Genomic DNA, 13,906 nt, shown 5'->3' with positions numbered 1-13,906 from the left:
GATAGAATTGGGGGGGAGAGATGTGTCTGTACTGGATGAAATTGATAAAGAAGATGGACAGGGACAAAGATAGACACTAATTTTTGGAAGGGACATCCAAAAGTGTGTCTTTGAACCAGGCAAAGATGCTCTTGAAGTGATCACAAGATGAAGTAAGAGCGAAACACCCCACATCTTTTTGCAATGAGTCCAAGGCCAAGTCCATCTGGAGGCCGGATAGTAGCTTGTTGAGGCAGGAAGCAAATGCATAATGTCATATGGGTAAGACGGGTCAGGTAATATATAATGGTTAGAAATACGGGTGATGGGATGGATGGAAAAAGCTACACGGACAGGGAAAAAAGGCCTGGGCAGAGGCAGGGAGAACATTCACAGGCTCCACAGCACCACCATCTGGACAAAATGACTGATTCTGTATGTGTGTGCAGTACCTCAGGCCTCAGCGTGGATCTGAGACAGGCTGGACAGATCGGTCCAGACCTCGAGAACGCAATGGGCAGCCGGCGGGTTCGGTTCCGGCAGGCCTGATCCTCACACAGCAGCCAACCCTGTGTATAGAGAGAAAGAAAACAATTTAAAAAGCTGATTGGCAGAGAGCTACTGTCTGTGGCCCCCAGGAGTTGGGGCGCTGGTGCTTTTGCCTGTGGTGGGGCAGTGTGAGGCCTCAGCCTGCAGCAGATGCAGCTGCCCCCCGCTAACACTGCCTTTCCTGCCCCTGTTATTAGAGCAGGGGCCAGGGGGTAATATGGGTAATGCCCTGCTAATGATGGAGCACTAAATAAACCCCTAGTATCAGAGGAGCACCTGTCCCTGAAGAATTACCACCACCTCCTTACTATAGACTGTTATCACCATCACCCTCTTTCTCAGCCTCCTTCAGAGACAGGAAAATAGGGTCTGGTAAAATACGCTAAAATAAAAAATATATTACATATAAAAATTAAAATAAGATATACTCTTCCATTCAAAAGGTTAAGATTTCTTTTGGAGGGAAATAAATAAATACTTTTATTCACCAAGGATGCATGAAATTCATCAAATGACAGCAAATACATTTATAATGTTACAAAGGACTCATAAATGCAGAATTCTGAAAAAAATAATAATAATTCTGCAATAAACAAAAAAATTAAGCAACACGTTTTCAGCATTGATAATAATGAGAATTTATTTTTTTAAGCACCAAATCAACATATTAGAATAATTTCTAAAGGATCATGTGACACCAAAGACTGGAGTAATGGGCGCTGAAATTCAGATTTGCCATCACAGGGAAAAATTTAATTTTACAATATATTAAAATAATAAAATATTTCATAATTACTATTTTTCATCAAATAAATGCAGCCTTGGTGAGCACAAGAGAATTCTTTCAAAACCATTAAACTTCCACTTTGACAACTTTTGTAAATAAGAAAAACAAACTAAAAGTAAACAAGAAAATCGTTCTTTCTTGTACCTTACTTAAAAGAGCAAAAAATGAAAAGATGGAAACCAAGAGAATGAAAGGATGAGGACCAAAGGAAGATGAGAAAACTAAAAAAGGAAATGCCATCATACACAGTTATAAGTGGTTTAATTTGCTTCCATTTTCTGAGCTATGAGCATCACTGGATGGTTCTACACAGCTTATCACCCCTGTTGTATCTACAGATGAGTCTTCTCTATCTCCTCTATCCCATCTGTGTCGTCGGTAATACCTGGTTACCATGCTCGGAATACCTGGGTTACTGTTCAGACCTCAAAGTATTATCGAATCAACAGGTTGTTTTAATTTCTGAATTAATCTCATCTGGGTGGCGTTTTGTGCGGATGTTATTTGGGTAATTAGCAGTAAGCCCTGGGGCTGAGGGGAACCCAGAGTGTGTAATTGAATCTGAACATATGTGAGCTGTTTGGCTTTCATTTTGAAGGGAGCGCCGGTGTTATCACCCCTCTGTTTGCCATAACGGATCTTTTGTGCTTCTGGAGGCCCAAGACTAAACCAACAGTTCAGTTCCCATGGGCTTAGCAAAAGACTGCGTCTACAGGAACACACACAGGCCAACTGAAAAACACAAAAGTATGTCATTGTTTTCAGACACAAAATTCAGCAGGGACAGCCATTTGAGACTTTGTTTTATGTACAGTGGTCTGATTTGAAGGAAAAGGGTAGGATGGAGACTTTTTGCCATTTCACCCGATTTGTGACCTCAGAAAGGTTTGTGGTGGCATTGGGAGTGCACATATGCAGACTTCTGAAGGATTCTTTCCCTCCTCCTTGGGCACAAGAATAAAAACACTGTGGTGGTGAAACGGTGTTATCAGTGTCAGTGCACACAAGAAACATTTCTTATTATTAGCATTGTTGAAAACAGTTGCTTCATATTTTGTGGAGACCATTATGTATACGTGTATGCAAATGTACACACACACACATATACATATATAGTACATCCTATGCTACACTAAATCACAACTGGCCTTCATGTGTCTGACCTATGCATGCTTAGAACAATCTAAGAATCTTTTATTTCTATTACTAAGAATATGTTATTTATCTTTTTTTTCTAAGGATATTTTATAGGCAGATTCTGTTTGCATCTTCATTGTAACCAAGAAATGGAGGATGGGGGGAAAAAATAAGAAAATCAGGGAGCAAAAGAGAGAAAAAACATCTAATTGAAACACTAAGAGCCCGCTCTGTGAGAGAGAGAGGCAGGATAAAGCTTCATAATTGCATAATTATACCAGTCGATACCTGACACTGCGAATACAGCCACTTCTGCAGCCGTCAAATGAGTTCCACATAATTTAACCAAACACTGGGCAAAGACTGGGGCCCACAGATCAGTGCAAGCTACCGGAAAAACGTTCTCGCTCTCCTCCTTTCTTTCTCTCTTTCTCCATTTCACAATTCCACCGTCGCATCTATACCTGTATGTCTTTTTCTACAGCGGTTTCACCCAGAGTATTTCAGTTCACCTCTGACTACAATCAGAGCTTAGCACTTAAGGTTTCATTTCTGTGTCAGGTTTGTAAGAAGATGTGTTGTTTCTAAACCATTTTGAATGTGAAATGCAACTCGTGCAGCTGCTTTAACACCTGATGCCGGAAAGCAAACTAGATTTTTTACAGTTTCCAAAGAAAACGATGCAAAATGTGCGATGACACTTTGCTAGGGTGGTTGTCAGGGTGTGCCTATGCAGCTGCAAAGGCATCTAAATGTTTTTAGCGCATTGTCATGTGATTGCTATGGTATTATGGGGCATTACTACGGCGTTGCTTACCGGCCCAGCCCCAAGTCTCTATTATGCTCCAGTCCATATCGATGGACACTTGATCTGAATAAAACCGAAATCGCAATATGGCTAGTGCAACTTAATTAAATAAATATATGCACTGCTTGTTTCAGAGTGAAGCGCAGTATGTTCCTTTACACGTGAGCAGCTCATGATCTGGTGTTTTCAGTGTCTCAGAGCGGCAGTGGTGTGGTAGTGGCGGAATTAGAGATTTATACATAGGGTAGCCAAGGCTAATTAAAGGGTCTATAGTAGGGCTGTCAAGGAATATTCTAAATTCGAATATATATTCAAATAGTTTTAAAAAACAGAATTTCGAAGGTGAAAATTAATATTCGAATGTGGAAAAACACGCCCGCGGTAGCAGGGGCGCGGCTGTCCGCTTTGCGAGTGGGCGCGCTGCCTGAGGGGTCAGGGACAGGTCATTTTATTTAACGTTAAACAGAAACATTACTAAAGTGGAGGCTACTGTACTGACTGAATAGATATTGCATGAATAAGGTAGGTTAGATACAGCAGTTTCATGCACTGCAGGCTTCCACTGATTTGATTATTTACCGTTTCATGTCAAGGAAAAGTTCCATGTTTATCACAGCACAGCTCGCTCGGAGCGTTCAATGTCGGTTCTATATACTGTAAAACTTCAATTAATGTTAATAATATTTGTTTCAATCACTGAATGAAGCCTGCTATATTTGGGACAAGAGTCGCAACCTTAAATTGCTTGCACAAAACTCTTGATCAGCACTCAACATTTGTTTATTGTTGTTGTTCATTTAAACCGTTATGTGAGAGAGAGAAAGAGTGCCTGCGAGTGCGAGTGAGCGAGCGAGAGTGAGGTCTGCGGTCTTGGCCATTCGTTGATTTACTTGTTTTTGTGTAGGTAATACGTTGTCAAATATGTTTAAACTTAAATAAACTACCTATACAACTAGTTATGTCTCTTTGTATTAATTTGTCCTGTTATTGACGTAATGCGCGTCATTGACAAAATGCGCAACCAGATGTTCGAATATATGTTTTTTTAGAGGGAATATTCGAACGTAATTTGAGAAATTTTGACAGCCCTAGTCTATAGACCATGATCTGTTTATTCCGCCATTGAAACACTGATTAAGAAGTTACATGAGACATGATTAATCTCAGCAAGTTGTACGTACGGTTTCTTTTTAATATACCCTCGGATGTTCATTCATGTTTATTTCGTGCTGTAACTAGTAGTAAAGAGGAAGTGATTATCAGTTCACATGCTGCTTCAGCTGCGGCGCTACAACAATCCGTTAGACAACCGTAACAATCAAAATGTGGTCAAAATTACAAAGAGAATCAATGATATTTATTTGAATTTCATAATAAAACTTACAGAAGTAACTTGCTCTGTCTTGTCTGTCAGCGTGTTGTCAGTGTCCTCTTTGCTCTGCGATGGTTTTCACAGCCCACCAGATGAGCTAAAGCCAGATTCCACTGCAGACACAGCCTGAGCCTGCCGCAGATAACGAGTCAGCAAGCCCAACTGAGCCGTACCACGCCCCAGAGCCTGAGCCCAACAACGCATCTGACCAGGTGTGCGAGTCGGCAACAACGCCAGTACCCGAGGAGGTGCTTGTGGAGTTCGAGGGCATGGAGGGAAGCCCTACCCACAACCCCGCCGCTGTAGAGTAGTGGTGCCTGGCCTCTGGACATTCTTTAGAGGAAATTGAGTATATACCCCTGGATCTCCCATTTCCAATGGTCCCACCCAGCTTCATGTCTCTTGCGTCTCCTGTCTTTCCAGAGTTCCTCCCCAGCCTCCCTCTCCTACCTCATCTACAGAAGCCAGCCAGTTCTTTAGCCCTGCCACCGCTGGTTTCTCTCTGGCCCTCGGCTGATCCTCAGTCTGTTCCATCTGGTGGTGTGGATCCATCTGGGGCCTTCCAGGCCCCAGCTCCATCTTGGCTTGAGGATCCTGTCTCCGCCTACAACCACCGAACCCCGGATTCTACATTGGTCCTCCGAACTGTTGGTTCCGCCTTGGCTCCATGATCCCTCGTCTCCACCGTGGTCGGTCATCCCACCAGCTCAGCTGGGCTCCCTCATCCCTCTGTCTTCGCCCTGGTCAGTCGTCAACCTGGTTCTGCTCAGCCGTCGTCAACCTGGTTCTGCTCAGCCGTCGTCCTCGGTCGCTCCAGCTTCACGGCAGTCTAATGGGTCCTCACCTCTGCCTCGGTCCCAAGAGCCACCAGCTCCACGAAAGCCCTCTAGACCTGGGGTGTCACCCTGGATCCGTGTCTCCTCGACTCTGTCTGGGTCTCCACCACGATCGGCTCTGTCGCAGGAGACCGCATACCTGGTCCCTCCTTCCAGGCATCCACCATGGCGCCTCCCTCCTACGACTAGGGATGCGCCGATCTGATACTCGGTATCGGCTCCGATACTGCCATTCTTTGCCGGATACCGAGACCCATCCAAATCTGATATTGTGCGTATACTATTCTGTGTTATTGTTAAGCCTCACAAAAGGCACAAAAGGTTTAAAAATAAAATTTGCCATAGAGATACACAAACAACATGGCAAATGAAGAAGACTGCGGCAGCACAAGCACACCCTCCAAAAACATTTACAAACCAAATCAGCAGGGCTGCCAACTCTCCCGAATTCACCTTGAGACTCACGCAATTGTCACTTTTTACACGCTCTCACGCCACACATCCATTTTCTCACGCAGAGAAAAATCGCGAAGCAAAGAGGACACTGACAGGACACCGCCAGACAAGACAGAGAAGGTTACTATTGATATGAAACAAATTCTCAGCTCTCAGATTAACACAATTTATCTGTAATAATAAACAATAAACACCATTTTGTCGCTTGTAAATGTGACGTGACAGATCGCTGACAGATCTCAGTTCAAGCGGCACGTGAAACGATCATCTGTTACTCTTTACTACTAGTTAATAGTAAATAAACACGAATGATCAATAGCTAATTTGAAAGATACAGTTCAACTTACCGAAATGTAATAAAATCGATCGATCAGTGTTTTTCAACCGCGGAAAGAGGTCCATAAAACAGCTGGAGAACAATGTCACGTGACGTTACATTTACCTCAGGAAAACCAATTATGACCATAGAACGTTAGTTGGACTTAAAAAAATTGCTATAGGAGTATTTTGCTAAATATAATAAGTATATTACATATTTATTATATTTTTACCTATATATACATCATTAAAATATTATAATATAATAATGGGATAATAAAAAATACTAATAAAAAAAAGTTAAAACTTGTTTTGAACAATTTCTTTGTCATCTGCAGATTGATTTTAAGTGTGGGGGGGGGGGGGATCTATTTAAATCGGATTTTTTGTGGACAGTTTGTTCCCTTGATTGATTATTTCATTCACCTGTTGCCCAATTAATTCGCTCTTTTGTTCCTCTGTGTATTTAAGTCCTGTCTTCCTGCAGCTCTTTGCTCTGTGTTGTCAGTGTTAAGCAAGTGTGCTGCACAAGCAATGTGCAGAAATGGGATGCAATATAGGTCATAAACCCCGCGGTCTCCATGTAATATAATGGAATGTGAGCCAAACTAAATCAAATTACACTTCAAATAAATTTACATCAAGGATACGTTTTTTTTTTTTTTTTTTTTTTTACACACGGAAAGCGCAAACGGTTGTCTTGTTAACGAACAATACCTGCTTGTAAAAGACAATAAACATTATCTTGTATCCTGAGGCTAAATCACTAAATATTGAGAATGCAACAGCACGTATTATTTCACTAGAGCTTTAATCAAGAGAGGGAAGAGTTCAGAAGTGAGTAGGAGGAGGGCAGCAGTATGCAAACTGAACAGTAGCTACTGTTAGTGGAGTTATTTAATAAAGTAGTTTAAATTATATACACCTTGTAATCGTATTATTATTTTACTCAAGCCCGCTGGAGACTAAGACGTGGCTGCTCAGCCTTTCATTTTCGCCTGTCATGGCATGAGCCCGCGTCTTTTCCATCATTAAAATTTGTGATTATCAGCTGGTTCCGAACAGTGGCCGATTTGGAGTTAAAAATATCTGCTGCACTGTTCTTTGTTCCATCGTTCAGTCAACATTTAGAATATTGATTTTTGAAATTTATGAATCGATTTGAATCGTTAGAAGATAGAATTGCAATTCATAAATTAATCGATATTATAGACGATTTTCATTACGAATTTGGGAAGATGGTTGCCACATGTGTTCCCAAATGCAATCGAATCTGAAAAATCAACAGTTCTGTGCTTTACTCTGAAACATAGGGCTGCACGATAATGGTTAAAATGATAATCACGATTATTTTGCTCAAAATTATAATCGTGATAATTAATCACGATTATTCTAATTTGAGAAACTACAGAGAAAGAGAAGAGACAGTTAACGGTTTTGCACAAGTATTTGCGCAAAATCCGCGCAGATTTGGTTTACACGAATTTCCCCAGCAAAGTCAGTAAACATAATAACATGCCAAATTGGCCAGTGATTTGACAGCGATACCCGCCAAAGTTATTTTTTAGCCGCATTTGGCGGGTATGAATTTCAAACCATCATGATCAGACTTCATTTAACCAACTACAACTTCCTCAGACAGCAAGTCAATACAAATGGCATGATTTAACGTTAGATGAGCGCTTTGTGATGCGCCTTCACATTAGATCTTCTAAGCGACACATTTCGGTTGAAAATGAGACAAAGTAGGCTACAGATCCAGATCGCTCAGCAAATTCGTACTGCAAAGAAAAATAGTCTACTTGTTGATACACTGAAAACGGTCAGTGGCTGTCGTTTTCAACTGATTCACATCATGAAAACTGGTAAAAACGTAAACTTCAAAAAATAGAACAGCGAAACTCATTTAGAAACATATTTAGTCACACAAACGGCACAAGTGGCTTGTGAAGAAACAGACTGGCTGTGTAACAATTTCATGCAAACAGAATATCGCTGTGGAGATCAGTGCTTTTTCTGCAGTGTAGAGCGCGCACAGGGTTGCCAGATTGCACCGGTTAAGTAAAACATGAGGCATAAAATGTAAGAGAAAAGCTCTGTTTGGGTAATTTGGGAGATTTAAGATATTCAGATCTAGCAACCACAAACATCAGTGCTAGTGGGGACTTGTTTACAATGCAAGATAATGCAAATGTCTAATAAAAAAGCGTTTTCAGGATAAAAAACGAGCGGGCAAATATCGCGACGATTTTTTTAAATTAATCGAGAGAGGCAGATATCGTTATCGCGATTAAAATACGATTAATCGTGCAGCCCTACTGAAACATGCAGCGCGACAGACTATATATAATTATATTAATAATCTATAATTACATCATAACCATTGCAATCTGATGAACGCACCAAGCCACTAGGGGTGGGCGGTATGACCAAAATTCTGTTTCACGGTATGACTAATTTTATTTCACGGTAACGATATATTTCACGATATAGTTATTTATATATGTAGTTATTCTCGAAAAATCGACAAAAAGGGCTTTGTATAATAAATAAACCCAAATACTTTAGAAATGAAAAGTACTTCACTTTGTTTGAATTTTCTTTTTCTTTTATTTGGTAAATTATTTCTTTGGTAAACTATTTTTTATAGCTAAATATAGTAAACAAAACACTCTCATCAACTTTTAGATGAACTGCCCCCAACTGGTTGATATTAAATACAGCTCATAGCAATTCAACTTTAAATAAAGTGTTTCTGAATAATTTTTCAATCTCATGTTATTGCTTTACTTCATCAATCAGTTTATAATATCTGAATATTTTATATTGAACTATTCTATTCATAATAAATTAGCTTGGTTGGTTATTTTTGCGATATCTGGCAACCCGTCACCTAAAGCTTTAATCAAGAGAGGTTCAGAAGTGTCAAGTTCATCAAGTTCAGAAGTGACTAGGAGAACAGCAGTATGAAAACCGAACAGCAGCTACTGTTAGTGTTGACTAAGTAGTGTAAATTATACACACCTTGTAACTGCGTCATTATTTTACATAGCTCAGTGAACACCGACACACCCTGCTCCCTCAGTGCGTGTGCACGTGCGCGTCTTTTGCATCAGTAAAATGCGATCGGTTAATTTGAGTGACAAGTTGTAATCACGCATTGAATCGACGCAAGATTTTATCAGCTGTTTCAGTGGCCAATTGTTTGGAGTTAGAAATATATAAAACTCGCGCTGCATATTTAGTAATTTTGCCTCAGATACAGGATTATACATTTGCTTTAACAAGCAGGTTGTTCATTACCACGGCAACCGCTCGCGTGTCATGCTGAATGCGAGTTTCGTGTTTAAAAAGTAACTATACATAAAGAGACAGAAAGATGCAGATAACTATACATCATTTAAGGTTATTTCTATCCGTTACGATATTGACATATGAACTGTTGTTGTCAAGTAAGCTTCATGCTTTCCCCGTTGCGATCGTGCACTCCTCTAAACTGTATACGGGTGCTGCACTGCTAGTTGACTGCTGCGCCTTTTCCCCGAAAATATCACGTTAACAACAACCCTTTAGAAAACGTAATTCCTTTGTGGATCCTCTTGATCTGCTTTCTCCATGTTTCTTTGACAAATCTCAGTGTCTCATGCATGCGAGTTAACCACGCCCACTTATATTTACATGTCGCGGTATCACGGAATAAAAAAATCTGTTACGGTTGACATTTTCTACCGTGGTAACGATATATACCGGCATACCGCCCAGCCCTACAAGCCACATTCTCACAACCATGCATTTTCAAAATTTATAAAAAAAATAAGTTACCTGGCAACTGGTTAGAAACCATTTCAATACCTATTTTAACTCACATGAAATAAATGTATTAGAAAACGTAACATTTTGCAGTTTATTTTGTAATTGTTTGAGGCCATTTTGCAATTTCAATCATCATACAGTAACAACATTTTTTTTCTCTGATTAACGCAATTCACATGGGTCATACTTTTCAGGTTGAAAAATACGAGAGAAAAAAAATAAATAAAATCCCTGCCAGTGGCAATTTTATATTAGTCAAATAATACAATTTTTAAAATAAGAAATATTGCTATTATATTAAATATTAATGATAAAAATTATATCATTTTTAGGCTCTTTATATTAAATATTAATGATAAAAATGATAACATTTTTAGGCTCTTTTTATTATTATTATTATTATTATTATTTTATTATTATTCAACTATTATTATTACTAGCCAAATTGTGCAACCCTACAAAAGAGTTTTTTTTTTTTTTTTTTGCTTTTTATCAGAGAGTAAATAAATAAATAAATAAATAAATAAGTTCCCCCAAATCATACAGCCCTGCTGGTCCTAGTTAAGGCACATTTGCACCTTCAGGATTTTTTTCAGGTTAAGTGTGAAAATCTTAAGTACTTTAAGTAAGTTTGTAGCTTAAACTATGTTAGATGAGTTGCACACCAAAGTTTAATAAAAAAAAAAAGGCACTGCTAAATGAAGGAATTTTGCCATCCAAACACCCAGAAACCCACCAGCTCCACTGAATACACACACAACCACTCTCTGATGCCCTTAATCCAGAACCGCCCCTTTTAGGCAAAAAAGAAGCTGCTGCGATTACAGGCGGCTTGGAGCAAAAAAAGCCCCCAAGACAACAGCCTCTCACAGGCTTTGTGCCTCAGTAATCAACAGCTGTACATTCACACAGTGGCTGCGGAGCCCAAGAGCGACTGAATGGACGCAAATGCGTCCACTTTGTACATCTCTGCTTTAATCAAGCCTTTTCTATTCAGCAATCTGACCTTTTGTTCAAAACAGGATTATCACTTTTTTTTTTTCACTCACCACCCCCCCACCCAACAACCACCACCACCATCATCATCATCACATCCCCAAGCCAGTCACCAAGGGGCGAAGCACATGATGAACATAATAGCAATAATTTGTTAAACGCCATGGCAACCCACATTAGAATGGGGTAAATACGGGGGGTGCCACTTTGTGCCACACTCTCATTTTGCAGAAGACGCCAGGAGTCAGGACGGATGACAAGGAAGGAGAGAAGTGGGGGGGGGCAAAGAAAGGGGGAAGGGAGGGAGACAAGAGCAAAGCATATTTGCTTTGTCTCTAAAGGGTGGTTTTATTGGTAATGGTGGTGGGCTGAAGGTGAGGGTGGCAGTGATTTCTTTCATGATTAATGCCTCGCTGGTGTTCCGTAGGAAACTCAACAAACACCGCTGACTTCCAATCTGTAACCATGTAAGCCGCAAGTCCTCCCTCATGCAGGCAGGCTTTCTCCCTCTATCTCTGCGAACAAACAACTCTATTTGAGCTCTCCCCTCAGCTGAAAGGAATCCTTAATTACACAATATCAGCCTCTTCATTGCTCCTAGTGTGGGAGGGGACGGCTGAGCTGTGTCCACTGAAGCCGGGCCTGGGCAAGGAGGGGGGCGCATTCACTACCAGCAGCTGTTTCACACATACTGACAAAAGAGCCTACAGGCACCGTCCCAACGAGGGAGGTGGCTACATTCAGGCTGCTAATTGATTTTTCTGCACGGCCCTGTGGGAGAATATACCCCCACAACTTTCAAGTCGGATTCGTAAGTTTCCGGCATTCCAGAACTTCTCTGAGTTCCAGAACCTGGCTTGCTCGTCCAGATTGGATGCGTTGTGCAGTGATTATGGCTGTCAATCAAAACCCTCAGCTGGGAAATTAGATACACAGATGTATGCGTGCTCTTAACGTAGGTCCAATATCTGCACACTTGCCACATCGCCAGGGCCTGTATTTCTGCCATGCCGCGAAGACACTGAGAGCGCATACAAAATTAAACCCATTTGTGAAGCAACGGGAGGGGGCAGTTGCTGTTTTGGAGCAACGCTCAGGAGCGAAAAAAACGCTTCAATAAAAGACAAACAGCATGAGGAAGGTGAGCTCAAATTAACCCCTGTAAGATGCTCATGGAGAGCCCAGGTGGTCAAATGTGAATGTAGCACATATTACTGCCATCAGAACATTTCAGATCAACTCAAATAAGTACTCAACTACTATAATTAAGATAGAAAATGAAACCTCTCAGACAAGGAACTTGATAATGCGTACCTGTGATTTTACTGTATAAAACATGTTTTACAAGGGAGACACACTAGACAAATGAACACAGAGCTACTGCAAAAGCATATGCAAACAACTTTTGTTTGACTCTAGACACGTTAACATAGACGTTAGACCAATCGAAGATGACTCCACGTCAAGCTATTCGCCTGTCAAAAAAATAAATAAACTAGTTGCTGCATGGTTTTTGGAAAAGTTGGTTTATTTGAACATTTGAACAAAAATTGAGAAACACTAATATAATAGATATAATCATAGATTATTGTTGTAAATTAAACACTGTCATTATGCAAAGTTGCCACTAGACTGTACTGTAATCTATTTGTTTTTTGTCATTATACATGTATGCACATCTATACATATATTGTTTTGTTTGTTCTGACCTTTATTTATGTATTTTTATTTAGTTGTGAATAATTCAGGTTCTTTAAATATTATTAATTTATTGTGAAATTTCTAGGAAGTCAGCTGGACTGAGTATATTTATTTTTCCTTTAATTTTGTAATGCATTTTTGAAGAAAAATATTAAATATGCTGGTAATTATTTATTCTAATTATAGATTAATATCAAAAGACAATAATATTATTATTAACATTATCCACTTAAATAATTTGTATTTTTTATGATGTAGTCTAGTATTAACGTAGATAATTAGAAAACATAGAAAAATGATCCTGAATATCATAATTGGTCATTAAAAATATTAATATTATTACTTGTTAATATTAATAAGGAATGCTATTATTAATAATAATACTACTATTATTTTTTAAACTTACGTCATAGGTTAGTGATAATGTAATTATTACTGTTAAAATGCATTAAAAAAAATATTCTAAATATCACATTTGGTCATTAAAAAAACAAAAAACAACTTGGGTCATTTGGTGGCCAATTTTCACTAGTGATTTGCACCATTCCTGGTGCAAAATGGTCTTTAAAAGTTATACACCTCATTATGCAAGACCGTATTCACAAAACCTTCAGTGGCCAATCTGGCACATATGGGCAGTGCATTACAAGAAGCATTTACTAATACTCACACTGTAGTATTTCCTGATGTGCCGGCGAATGTCCAATTGCAGTTTGTTGCTAATACGGATGGGGTATTCCATCGGGCTGCCCCCACAGGGGATATGGCAGCAATTTTTGAGGCTGGGCTGCAAGGTGCTCCCCTGGAAACAAACAAATTCACTTTTAACACAGCATTTGATCACGATACACAAGCCCACATACAAAAAAACATAATCAGGGGCATTTATCCTGTTGACTGGCATTGCCAAAAGAAGCTTTTAAAGGCTATTAGACCTGACCTATTAGACATTCAAACATACTAAAAGTATAATGTCGGTGCCCCCACACCAAGCCTCTAGGGTATCCAGATAGGAAAAGAAACAAGCAGGAGCAAAAATGGCACTGCATTAAGCGTTCAGCTGTGTATCTGGGTGACAGCAAGTAACAAATGCCATAATGCGCAATGATTTGCAAGCTTTGCCTGCTTTTCTACAACCAAAAGGCCCCAGACCT

General features: G+C 39.7%; 1 protein-coding gene across 2 annotated transcripts in view; it reads right to left on the bottom strand.

Annotated features, from left to right (window-relative positions):
* Positions 1 to 13,906, bottom strand: part of pola1 (polymerase (DNA directed), alpha 1) — a 62,343-nt gene that overhangs the window by 16,621 nt on the left and 31,816 nt on the right. For both annotated transcript variants that reach the window (XM_084102182.1, XM_084102181.1), the window contains exons 34-35: positions 13,423 to 13,554; positions 432 to 548 (exon numbers count right to left, since the gene is read on the bottom strand). In XM_084102182.1, coding sequence (XP_083958308.1) covers positions 432 to 548; positions 13,423 to 13,554 — 249 coding nt within the window. The remainder of the gene's footprint in view (positions 1 to 431; positions 549 to 13,422; positions 13,555 to 13,906) is intronic.

Source organism: Abramis brama (assembly GCF_963993115.1).
Source record: "Abramis brama genome assembly, chromosome: 24".
In the NCBI taxonomy this organism is placed as follows: domain Eukaryota; kingdom Metazoa; phylum Chordata; class Actinopteri; order Cypriniformes; family Leuciscidae; genus Abramis; species Abramis brama.
This window is presented reverse-complemented; position numbering and strand designations above follow the sequence as displayed.